General features: G+C 39.4%; 1 protein-coding gene across 3 annotated transcripts in view; it reads right to left on the bottom strand.

Annotated features, from left to right (window-relative positions):
• Positions 1–13,526, bottom strand: part of LOC121616194 (nck-associated protein 5-like) — a 68,223-nt gene that overhangs the window by 50,744 nt on the left and 3,953 nt on the right. For all 3 annotated transcript variants that reach the window (XM_041950889.1, XM_041950888.1, XM_041950887.1), the window contains exon 2: positions 3,061–3,196. In XM_041950889.1, the coding sequence (XP_041806823.1) occupies positions 3,061–3,089 (29 nt within the window). In that variant the 5' untranslated portion in view covers positions 3,090–3,196. The remainder of the gene's footprint in view (positions 1–3,060; positions 3,197–13,526) is intronic.

Genomic DNA, 13,526 nt, shown 5'->3' with positions numbered 1-13,526 from the left:
CCATCTGTAATTGTACTACATGTTGAAAAAAAGGCTGGTTTATTATAATACTCACTTTCTTAAGAGAGAATTGTGACATTTACTAATGAATGCTGATATATATATATATAAATATATATATATAATATATATACATATATACACACACACATATATATGTATATACATATATATGTGTGTGTGTGTATATATATAAATATGTATATATAATATATATATACACACACATATATATGTATATACATACATACATACATACATACAAATATATGTGTGTATATGTATACATATATATATGTATATATATGTATGTATGTATCTGAGCCCTTAGAATCAAGTTTCTTTAATTTATTTGGACATGCAATAATTGTGATAATGTAATGTCTGTAATTCAGGGGTCAGAGATTTAATTCACATAGAGACATGTAATATACACAAAGAAGATGTTTAAATCTTAGTAAAGATACTTGTGTGAGAAAAAGTAGAGCAGATAAATTACTGTGTTTTTAAATTTATAAAAGCCGATTTGATGTCAAATTAAAAAAGATAAAGGAAGTGTTTCTAACGGCTCAAATTAACGGACATGATGTGGTGTTTGCTGTGAGTTTAAAAAGCAGTAATTGATCCCTGTAGGATCAAGCCGAAACAAACCAGATCATGTGTGGAAAATCTAGTTTTTTTGTGGTAAAGTTGTTCTGTAAATAAAGTGCCGAGCCTCCTTAGAGGCCAGTTTTTAAAGTGGTTTGTTTAAAAAGCCTGCTTTTGGATGAGACACTAAAACATAAACCTAAAATATAGAATAAGGAAATATGGTGATCTAAACAAAACATGGAGTTTAGTCCAAATTTACCAAATCTATGAAAGCATCGTTATGTTTTTAGATATTTTTTAGGTTGTGCTAGCTGACTGACACATCACCCTGTGCTGCTTAACAAAACTAATTTCTAAATACTGGGCAGCGTATCAGATATCTTCTGCATGGCATGGGGCGAATTAACAGTCACAAATCATCAGGGGCCCAATATCACACCTCGCTGAGCACAAGCAGATGGGATTGAACTTGGATCACGAGGGCCATCAACAGCTGGCTGGACATAATGTTCGGTTTTAATTTCCATTTATCGCATGCTGGGAGGAGAGATCAATAAGTGACACAGTGGAAGCCTCTCAATGCAGCCGGCTGAAAGTTCATATCAAGTTCTGTTAACTGGTCTCCAATAAAACTGAGTCCATTTTGGTCTTTCAAAGACAATCTCGACATGCAGTGTGCTCTCAAGTTAATGAAAATGTTGGATGTCACAGCAGAAGTGCAGCAGTTCATCACATTTGGTGCTTGGCCTCTGATGGATGTGTGTTATGTCTGTTGTTCGGCAGGACGTCAGTGAGTTGTGGCCACTGGCTTTTAATCTAGTCTGATAGAGGGAAAGCTTTTTGAAAAAAAATGTACATCACAGAAAACAACACTGTCACAATTTTCATTAAATAAGCAACTGACGAGATTTCATTTGGAAAATTTTCCAATCCATAATTGGCTCATGCACTACTTTACCCATCACTATCATACAGTTCTACCAGAGCAACGGTTAAACAAACACGGCTAAATGTAAAACACCAACAAAAATACATTTATATATATCCATCCATCCATTATATAACACCGCTGAATCCTTTGCAGGGTCCCGGGGGGGTTGGAGTCTATCCCAGCCGTCTCTTGGGCGAAGGCAGGGGACACCCTGGGCAGGTCGTCAGCCTACCACAGGACTACACACAGACAACCATGCACACCACTCATTCACACCTACGGACAATTTAGAATTATCAATTAACCTCAGCATGTTTTTGGACTGTGGGAGGAAGCCGGAGAACCCGGTGAGAACCCACGCTGCACAGGGAGAACATGCAAACTCCACACAGAAAGGCGGGATCGAACCAGGATCTTCTAGCTGTGAGGCGATGCTGCTAACCACCGAGCCACCATGCAGCCCATATATATATCCCTCATCATAAAAATAAAAGTACACTGATGGAGACGATTTGTTTCCAAATTAGGTGACTGTTGCACATGAAATTATCTTGTCTTCAGACCAAACACTCCGAGATGTCAGCTTGTTTAACAGACGCTAACTTCTTCTTAGCTAACCCTGCGGGATAGTTTAAAGCTACATTGTCTTGATAATGATGGATCAAATGCATAATGGGAAAGAGGTCGCTAAAACTATCATTGGACATTACATACCCTGAGCTTAATTAGCCCTTTTTTTTTGCTAACTGTTTTAGTGTCCAACCCACAAACTCCACTCTGAAAGCAGGCCGCTCTTATTAGCATAAAAAGCTTTGCTACTGTACAGCAAGACAAAGTTAGCGAGTAGCTAACATATTTTTTTCAGGAGTTGGTGACAAAAAACAACAAAAAGGAGCGTGAATATGTGGCTTACATTTATTAGTCGACAGAAACACAACTCTAAATTAACGCTAATGGTGCTCCTTATCTGCAGGATGTATAAATAGGCAACTGCGGCTAACAAGTTTGCCAAAACAACTTTCTAACTGTTCTGTTTTCAATAAATAACACAGCTGTTAGTGACATTATGGTAATGTGTAGCCTAAACAGTTTGTGTAGGTTAAAGGTCAACTGTGACAAATGCAAGGCAGGCAGGTAGCTGCTAGCTACCAGCTAACATCATAGAAAATCTAGAAAAAATCTAGAATCTGAGTAAAAGTGTCCTCAATCAGAGTCAGTTGCACTCCCACAGCAATGCTGGACTCAAGACTGAAAGCAGAAATATTACCCATAATGCAACTCGAGCACAGTTGGGTCAGAGATTCAGGCTTCAAGCCTCAAGCTCCAAATGAAGTGATCAAGCTTTGTTCCCTGCAACCACAACTTTTATACAGCTCTTTTCACATATGCAGTTCTTCCCAAGATCTAGACTTTGATGTGTTAACTAAGATGTCAGTGTTGGTAATTGCCTTGAAAATGCACTGTGGGTCAGGCTCGAGCAGAGGATTGACTGTATTTCAGCGTCTGCAGCCTGGTTGTTGAGGTGGTGGAGGCGCTACCTGGAGAAGTGCTGCTGCAGTGTCACCATCTGCCGCCCACCCTGCTGAGACTTCGCCCTCTCCCTTCTCTCCACGCCCAGATGTTGTTTGTTCTCCAGCTGGGGATTATTATTATGGATCAGTCTCGATGGCGTCGCTGCAGGGCAGAGGAGTAAACATTGTTAGCTTGTTGTTAATCTTGCATATCATAATCCCACCGAACATTTCAAAAGATACAGTGCATCTGTTCACATCCCCTTTTCCCCTCCTGTAAAAGGACGCTTTTCCAGCAAGTTTACTTGTCTGGAGAAGACCAGGACCAGCCTCTGCTCACCTCTCCTCTCTCCACCTCATATTGTAGTTTTGAATTAGCGTCGACTTGCGTGTTTTCCCCACAGCTGACAGGCTGTGAGTTATACAAACGTCCTACTGGTGACATTGAAGCAGGGCCGTGGGGTAAACAGTCATTTTGGAGCCAAATACCTGTATTTTTAAAAAAATCAAGGATGGCTTCATACTGTTCTGTTAGCAAAATTCAGGTGTTGTACATATTCTAATGTAATACTTGTCCTTCGGGTGTTTACCTGTCTGAATATTACTCAGCTGAAAAGAGCTGTGCTGCGAGAGGAACATTAACGCTGCTGCAGTCCGTGCATGTTGTTTTACTGACAGGAAATGAGAAGAGACAACTAAATATTCGCGCCAGTAGCTGTCAGCTGCATTCAATGACCCTGATAAACCTGAAGTTAATCCAGAATCCGACTCTGCTTTATTGGCAAAGTGTGTGTTCACATACACGGAGAACAGCTGACAGGAAGATAGAAACAAGCTAAAAACAAGTCAAGCAAACTGAACGACGACAGATAAACAAATAAAACAAATGCAAATAATGCAAAGGAATAAATATTGAAGGGGCAATGTAATAGATACAGCCCCCATCAATATATATGAACCGTATATACATGAAGTATGCACATGTACATGTCTGTGTATATACAGCAGCATTTACATTTGATAATGAAGGATGATATGTACATGTTAAAGCACTGTGTGTATTTTAAGCTGGAAATAGCTCATTTATAACGTGTAGGTTTATTATTATTGTTGCAGGTTTATTGACTATCTGACAGATTTAACTACATACCAGCGGGGTGTCTGTAATAATCATTGCTCTGCATAAACTTAACAGGGATTTCCATGAAGAGAAGCAAACCTCCAGTCCAGTCTCTGGAGGGCTATGAAGAGGTCAGCAGAGGTGCCAGTCAAAATGATAATGGTTCCCAGTTATAATTCAGAAATAATGAGTCTTTTCCTTCACCTGCTCTGCAGCTAGCCTCTAGCCACAGGTTGGGGACTCACTTTACCCTCCATCACTTCTACACCGCCCCGCAGGGTTCAGCACAGGAATGAAAGCTGTTGAATTACATGAAGATCTATCATTAATTCCAAATTTTATAGCAGTTGAACTGTTCTTGAATCAATTTATTCTCTGTTCTTTAGTCTTTTCTTTACTGGTTTGTGTACAAAATGTGCATGACCAGCTGTTTAAATGTGTATGATTTAAGTCTCCTGTCAGATTGATCAGAAACCTCCATCAGCTAGAACTACTGCAACTAACACCACTACTATCACACGTGTCACAGCAGGTAAAACACAGGTGAGTTCCTTCCAAACATCCCGGGAAGACAAACCAGAGAGTCCTGAAATCCAGGAAACCGAATGGAAAGCAGCCACCATGAAGGTTATTGATTACACCTGTGCAGCACATCAACATGGTTGCTTTGTAGAATATTGCTGTCAGCACTGTAATAGACTTTACACAGACCTGCATAGTCATACACACACACACACACACACACACACACACGCATAAATACACTTGTACAAACACACCTAGATTATAAATACTACATGGTACATGAATGCATAAAGGTACAAAACAGAAAACCAGAAATGAAACATTATAGCACATACTCATCAAGTGAAGTAGCTCTGAAGTACAAGTACACAGTTCAGTAGAGAGACAAAACTCTGCCAACACAAATTTAAGTGTTTAAGTATTTTCTTCCCATAATACTTTCTGCTTTTACTTCACTACATTTCAGATGGATAAAATGTACTTTTTACTCAGCTTCATGTTTAGTTACTTTATAAATGAACAAAATATCCCAAAACCTTCTAAAACATGTTTTTTCTTTGATGTTTCAGAAGCATTTCATGGTTGTCAGGGTGTCACTTCAGGCTCTGGGTTACTGTGACATTTCTCACTATTTTCTAAATTATTACAAGCTAAACAATCAATCAATTAATCGGCAGATTAATCCAGAATGAAAGCATCATTAGTTGCAGTACTATCGTTCAAAATGAGCTCCAACCAACTACAACAGCAAAACTCTGCTTTTACATGAATGAGTGGTAATAATCTAATGATATAACAGCCACTGGGGAGATGTTTCTGCAGTGAGTACTTGAAGTACTTGAAGTACATTTTCCTGATTATACTTACAGACTTTTACTTAACTAAAGGATCTGACCACTGTTGATCAGTCACTTTCAGAATATGAGTGACTCATTGTGTGTTTTTTCTCAACTAAACTTCATTAAAATGCAGATTTGTTTTCCTGTTTTTCAGTTGAAAGAGATGCGAAGTAGAGCTCAGTCCAGGTCACACCTGCTCACATTCCTAATTAACGATATCTAATTAATGGAGTACACTGGAACGCATTCATCATTTTTCAATCAAGTAACACAGAAGTCAAGACACCCACATTTGGCAACATCTCCCTCTGTTTTGTATGTGCAGGTTGAGACATCAGGGTCATTCAGTTTACAGTCAGTGGATGAATTTTAATAATCAGCATAGATCTGGGAGCTACAGATCTGCTAAAGTGACTGCTACGACAAAATGAAGACAACATTTTTAGACATAAAAATCACCCTGAATCATCCTTCACTCCAACAACAACATAAAAAACAAACATTTATCAGTTTTTAAATGACTCAGCACTCATTTATGTCTATTTATCTTTTAGCCAGTGTATTGTTTCTTTCTGATTTTGCCTCTTGTTTGTCCTTCAGCCCAGCGGAGCGTGTGAACACAGTGAGTAACAGCAGCTCCTTAAACAGACAAAAATGAGTCTTTTTATTCTTTAGATGCAAAGTCAAGGAGAAAAACAGGAAATCACGCAAAGAGAAAAGCGCCATCTAAAATGAACTGATTTGCATGGTCCCTAAAACTGCAGGTGGTGAAGGTGTAAATTATCAGATTGTAATTCTGAAGGATGTGAACTCTGAATCAGCGCTGCCATCTAGTGGTGTTTGCTAAATACTGCCAAGGTCAGGATGTCGGCTCAGTGCGCAGTTCACACATGAATCAGAAAATGAAAGTTCATTTTTGAGATTGGACACTGCAGTTGGCAAACAAACATTTTTTTTGTTTCCCCTATACATCACATCATTATGACAATAATGACGGTCCAAAGCTGCAACAGATAGCACAAAAGAAAGAAATAAACTTAAAAAAGGACACATCTGACACATATTTATACACTATCCCTCAGTTATTGGTCTTTACAGGTAAATCTACTGGTATTCAATTACTGGGAAAGTAACAGACCAGAGACTCACAGATCCATAAAGGTGTTGTAATTTAATTTTTCCACTGCACCTTTCTGTTATGAAGAAAAAGATCTGTGTACCACCTTGTCACAGCAGGTTTAGTTGAATATTTAGTTGCATATTTTTTAGTCAGAAAATAAGTCTGGTGCACTGGTTTGTTTACCGAAGTTGTCTCATGAAGTAGTTTTTTTTTTCTTGAGGAGAAACAGCATTTTAAAATGAACCCCTTGAGCAGGTAATTTGTTTAGACTTAAAAATTGTCATCCAGCACATGAAAAGACCCTTTTCACAGCAAATATATTGATTTCTGCTATTATTATTATTAATAATAATAATGCTTTAGATCCAGGGTCTGACACAGTTTATTGGCCTTAACATTATTAGTAACACCTGTGTTGTTCCTGCTATGACCAGTGAAAACCTTTATGACAAGCGATGCTCCACCAGACTGTGAATCAAGTTCATTTCACCTCATTCGGACACGAAGAGCCTCAAAAGCACACAGGCTGGGCTCTAAATGAAATCTCCTCAAAGTAAAGCTAAAATATGTTGCCCATGTGTGGCTGCTCTCATGGCAACATTTTAATTTCATAACTTATTTTTCTCATTTAGAAGTTTAAATCTAGATACTTAGAAACTCTGAAGGCCTCATGTAACAACGTTCATTTATTTCTGTTGAACGCTCCCTTTAAAACTTCTACTTTTTGTTCATTTCAAGCATGAGGTCGTTTCTCAATAGTCGGCCAGCAGATGGAGTTCTTCATTCACTTTCCTCGGTGGTCTTCATCGTCTGAATTTCTGTGTCTGTTCATGTGGACGTCTGTTCTGTTTCCAGGCACAAAGAGATAAAGAGAAAGAGAGGAAACAGTAGAAGATGCGCCTGACTGTGAGCCACCGTTACACCTCCAATCAGAGGAACTGGCTGAGTCAGCAGCGTCACATGGTGCCTTTAAATTAGTCATGTGACACACTTTTCACAAACGATGCATCTATTTTGGGAGGAAAACAGCTCATTCAGCTCACATGTATAAAGGATCCACTCAGGATTCATTTTGGGCTGTGAATCATTTTGTGAAGACTGAATAGAGTGAAATGAAAACCTTCAAATATTCCCATGGTGGTGTTTCTATAGATCAGCTCCTTCTATGTGTCCCTGGAGATGTACGAGAATGTCAAGTACACAATTACGCTGAACAGAAATACTGAAGTACAACAGGCTACTGTTAGAAAATGCACAGTATTATGCGTCCATGACACTGACGGGTCTCCATTCTCAGACTTCATCGTCTTTTAAAACACACAGTGAGGAGCGGTTCTTTAGACAAGATCTCACCAGTGTGCTAATTAACAACAGAGGTCAGTTTTGTTTCCACTAAGGACAAACAGAAGTGGTTTCATTCGTTCATGCATCTCAACAAGGGAGTGAAATGAAGACTTTGACTCACAATAGAGACAAAAATATAAAGGATTTAGGCAGTGAGACAAAAAAAAAACATGTCAATATTATTATTATTAGCAGGTTATACAAAATATGTGCATGTATGCATTTAAGTATATAAATATATCAAGTTACAAAGTACAGTATTGCCTTAAATATAGTTGAGCAGTTGTTCGAAGTACCACAAAATTAAGCACAACCTACTTTCCATCTCTTGAATTTTTTAAATGACTAAACTGCCGTGGCCCAGAAAGCTCAAAGCACAACAGCTTAAGACAACACAAGCAAACAGACAAATGAGTAAAATATCTTTATACTTGGCATTTGCAAAAATAAATAAAACACAAGCACACTGAGAAACACATCGGCCGATTTGGCAATGCATAAGCAGCTTAAAGAGACTCACAGCAAACACAGAAACCACAAGTAAACAGAAGAAATGCCATCAGAGTTTTCCAAGGTGCACAAATAACTGACGCACTCTTGAAATAAGGCTCCTTCAGACATTTTGCATGAAGAGCACAGGTGTTACAGGTGTTTGGAGTCATGTTTCTAGCTGTCCGATGAATAAAAAGCCAGTATTCACCGTCTTTTAGCTCTGTTTTTGGTCTCCACTCACTGAGGGAAATCTGAAATCTGTCTCTTTAGCTGCTAAATGCTCCACTATGTTCCCCAGCTAGTCGCTAACTGTCTGCTGTTTGCTGCCGGGAGGTTCCGCACGGTGGCTTCATGCCGAAAACAACAAGAGAGATAGATATAGTGAACCAAAACATTACAGCTGTGGCCGGACAGACAAACAATGAGCTGAAAGCCACTATGCAGCTCTGTAAACCTGAGAGGAGCTGCAGGTGCAGGTGATCGTTCTCTGTGGGTTCATCTCTACGAGTGACATCTGTCAGTTTTCATTTAATACATCGTTGTGATAAAAAATTGCAATTAGAGCTGCTTTAAAAGTAAAATAAACATTGCTCATATTTCAACATCAGTGAAAAGTAACTGACTTGATGTTCGGTGGAACTTCTCTGAAGCTAAACATTTCTAAAACACAAACAAACAGCAAAGTAAAGATGACAGTCGGTGGTTTCAGGGGTAAATTGTGGCTTTAACTATAACCATAACCCTGATTCCACAAAATGTTTGGATGCTGTGTGAAACGTAAATAAAACAGAATGTGATCATTCGCTGATCCTTTTTGACGTAAACTCAAATAGAAACAGCTCAAAGTCAATTTATTAAAGCTTCATTGGTTTTTGTAAATATCTGCTGATCCTGAATCTGATGCAGCAACACGTTTCAAACACGTCGGGACAGGAGCAGCTAAAGACTGGGAAAGATGTGGAACGCTCCAAAAACACCTGTTTGGATCATTCCACAGGTAAACAGGTGGATTGGTAACAGGTGATAGCATCATGATTGGGTCTGATGCTGGAAAGGCTCAGTCGCTCACAGCGAGGATGGAGCGACGTTCACCGCTTGGGTAAAGGAGATTCCTGCATGGACTCAGGAACACTTGACACTTCACACAGAGTCCAGACTTTTTCTGGAATCAGGGTTGTATTTCAGTCATTGTGCACAACTTCCTGGAGTCCTGACGAAGTGATGCTGCATGGTTTGGTTCTGCTGTACCTGTACAGAGACCTACTGTGCAGTAAAAATGCAGCTCACTGGCTGCACATGTCTGACAACACGAGCTGTAGCCTCGGACGCTGCACAGAAATACCGATGCTTGCGCTTCAGAGGTGACGCTTGCTGTATTTTTCACTGACTCTTTCCACCTGCCTCCACTCTTCATGCTAAGCTAGGTTAGCATGCAGTGAAGCAGACTTCTAGCATTCTTCTGAGTTTTATTTATTTGCAGCAGGTTTCTTTTTTTTCTAAATGTGATGAATGTGTCATCAAAGCGGTGGAGGCTTTGTCTCCACTGGTTTGTGTTTTCTTCTCGTGCTTTGAGCTTTCTCAGGCACCGTACAAAACCTTTGAAGACTTCTTCTATATTTAGACATCCTGAATTATTAAGGCATAAAGCGAAGGAGAACTTGCAATGAATTACAGGTTAAAATGTTCACCCTAAAACAGCAATATTATCTGCTTAACTAATTTAAATACTTAAAGTTACCTTTAAAGCAATTCAGCGTTATAGGTATTTTGTATTGTCTGCAGTCTAAATGAATGGGTCTGAATCATCTGCGCCACATTTTGCAGTTATAACTGCGATCTGATTGTGATAACAATCAAAGTTACACTGATCACGACCCGTCCGTTAGACGGCATTATTCAGCCCACATTAGAGCCTTTATTGCAGGCCTTCCACATCCTAATGTGCGATGAGAGCTGCTCATTTTTCTCTGCATCAGGGTCACAGAGACAAACAGTTTGACAGTTATTGTGCTCCTCGATCACAATGACTCCGATGCAGAAGTAAAACAAAGCTTGTGTTTACTTGGGGGCCTTTCAGAGAGGAAAGTACTCCAGTGTAAATAGTGTAATTACATGTCTTCCTTTGGGTGGGTGGGAGGGCAAATTGGTATAATCAAGGCAGCAGTTGAGCCTCTGGCATTGATGTTGGAATGAATTAGGACAGGAGCTCGCTGAGATTTTGCCCCCTGGAGATTTAATGAATACATACTTCTACCCCAAATCACATCCTGCTGATATACTGGCTCACCAGTCTTTAGACTGTACCGCACAACCCACACTGAGTAATGAGTAGTGCAGGAAATGCAGCTTTAGAAGAGAACTGTAGGTACTTTTACATTTGTAGACATCAAGATCAGGCTGATAACAGTGTTAAATGACTTCTGTTACGTATGGTTCACTTTGATAGCATCACATCAGTGCAGTTAGACAACCATGAGTATGTTGTGTAGGTATAAAATCTTATCTTTCTGTCTTCAATGTCTTTCTTTACTGCTAATGTAGCTTATTTGAATAGAGATTTACTTTGTAATTGATCAATTTTCCCTTTTTTATGGTCATGGCCTGTTTTTGGTCTAACAGTGGTACTAAATTGAATGTTGGGCAACTGCAGACTGTTCTCAGGTCAGTATCATCAGAACAAGTATTTCTATGACCTACAGGCCCCACTCATGAAATTCTGCTCCTTATTTGTGCAAATTTGAAAACACAGCCAATATATATGTAATTCTCTTACTATTAATAATAAAAATTCAGTGTCAGTGATATAAAATGTAAATTATTTGGTTAAAAATAAACATAGATCTGAGGTTTTTTTCCATTAATTCAAGAGTCTGCAGCCTGTGAGGCTGCACTGAGGCACGGCTGCTTCGAGAGAAAAGCTAACATCATTATGCTCACAATGACAATGCTATCATTTTAATGTTCAGCAGGTTTAATGCTTACCATAGCCAACATGCTAGCCTGCTAACACTGGCTAATTAGTGCTAAACACAGTGGCTGATGTAAACATCATTTTTCTAGATATTAGTTTATATCATTCTATTGCACAGATTAAATGTTGGACAACAATCCTCAGATGCACATTCATGTCTGGACCAGTCAGAAGGTAATTCATCCAATAGTTTGTGGAGATATTTCAAGCAACCCAAAATGTCAACCTTCCTGTGGTGCACGAGGAACAGATCAGCAGGAGGATTTATCAACGGGGAACCATGGATGCTGACCTGTAAAGCAGTTGTTGTAATATTTCACTGAATAAGTGAAAATCTTTGTCAGGGGATTTCACTACTTCATTTTGCAGACGCCTTGCATACCCATCATGGTAATAGATTGAGAAGTCAGGGTCACAAAGGTCAGTAGGCTTCATCCTCTGGGGACCTTGAATGTCTAGGTATAAAATCCCCTAGCAGTCGTTTTAATAGTAGACATTTGAGTGTAGACACAAGTGATGGACCAACCTTACCGCAATGTCATTAGCATGGCTAAAAGGAAAGGCTCAATAACTGAGAGCATGTGCAGCATATAAACAAAACGACAGCTGAAGCTAAAGCACTCACATCGTGATCTACCACAAAGGTAATAAACTGGTCAGAGTCAGAGGGCCTTTAAAAAATACTTTCCACACCTGCAACGTTTGTAGTTGATGGAGAAATGCTGGAAAAACATCATCATTAAAAAACAAACTAACTAATTCTACAGTATTTGTGAGGGTTTGCATTTATCTGGCAAACATGGAAATTTTATGCATCCCTCTCTCCTTTCATTCCATAAATAGTCCTTGGTGGAGATATTTTTAGCACAAAGCTATTTTTTATGCGTCCTTGATGCTGCAAAGGTTCCAACTCGCTGTAATGCTGTTACCATTCTGTCGCTCCCAGTCTCTAATCTGGTTCTGCAGCAATTTTTTATGGAACAGACAAGTTCAATCTTTGATTTAGAGCTATTTATTACAGATTGTTTTTTTAATTTTAACTTTTATTGACTCAGGGAATGATTCAGCGAAGAAACACATGCTCTTTCTCAGCTCCACCCTGCCGAACACTATAATTAGACTTCAGCAGATGATGTTATACTGGCCTTCAAAGTCTTTAAATCCGACTGTCTTGATGCCACAGATCTTATATTTCATCCAGAATTCATTTTGGCGGAAATCCCCTAAAACAGCAAGTTTTGACCCTCAGCTAATGCATAATTTTGAATTGTGAATTTATGCAAAAAATAATAAATCAAATATGCAAAGAACATTTAGTTGCACTAATAAAAAATGTTACTTCCAACAAACATCACAGGACAACACTGCAGGAACACGATCCACAAAAACACACACAGACTAACCACCATCCAACTCTGCAGCCCCGCTGAGCCTTTTATCGCTCTTCAGCTCATTGTTTTGGTCTTATTGTCCACAGATGTACTCGGTGGTTCAGTCTGAGTTATTCACATCAAACAGGCAGCCATTTACAGCCAACAAAGCCCTTTGTACACAATGTTCCCAGCACCAACTGGCAGAGTTAGCGCCTAGCTGGTGAACATAATGGAGCATTTAGCCAGATATTTTTCTCAGGAACTGAAAATCTGCATGCAGGGCGTACGCTTACCAGCAAGCCAGACCTCAAATAAATGGAAGTTTCATCTGTGTTTGCTGGATGTGTAGATTTGCTAACATGTTAGCAATAGCATGCGTTCCAGTAAGTCTGGTTCGTGTCAGTTTGTTGTGCAGTTCCTTTTTCCCCAAAAACAGGCTTTTTCCAACAAACATTTGACTCGTCATAGTAGGAGCCGCGAAGGTGTTACTACCTGCACAATACCAGGACCCTGAGAGTGAGGAAGCTTTCACTGAGGGTGAAAAGGAATAGCAGCAAATGTTTAATGAACATCTGTTAGCATGTTCAAGACGTGATGAAGATGGAGGAGCATCTGCTGACAAATTCATGAAACCGTTTCCTGTGGTTTGACGGCACTGACGGTGTCACCGGTCGCCTCTATGATGGCCAATGTGGAAGAAACCCCTGTC

This window comes from Chelmon rostratus, chromosome 13 (assembly GCF_017976325.1).
Source record: "Chelmon rostratus isolate fCheRos1 chromosome 13, fCheRos1.pri, whole genome shotgun sequence".
Taxonomy (NCBI): domain Eukaryota; kingdom Metazoa; phylum Chordata; class Actinopteri; order Chaetodontiformes; family Chaetodontidae; genus Chelmon; species Chelmon rostratus.
Note: the sequence above shows the minus strand (reverse complement) of the source record. Positions and strands in the feature narration are given on the sequence as shown.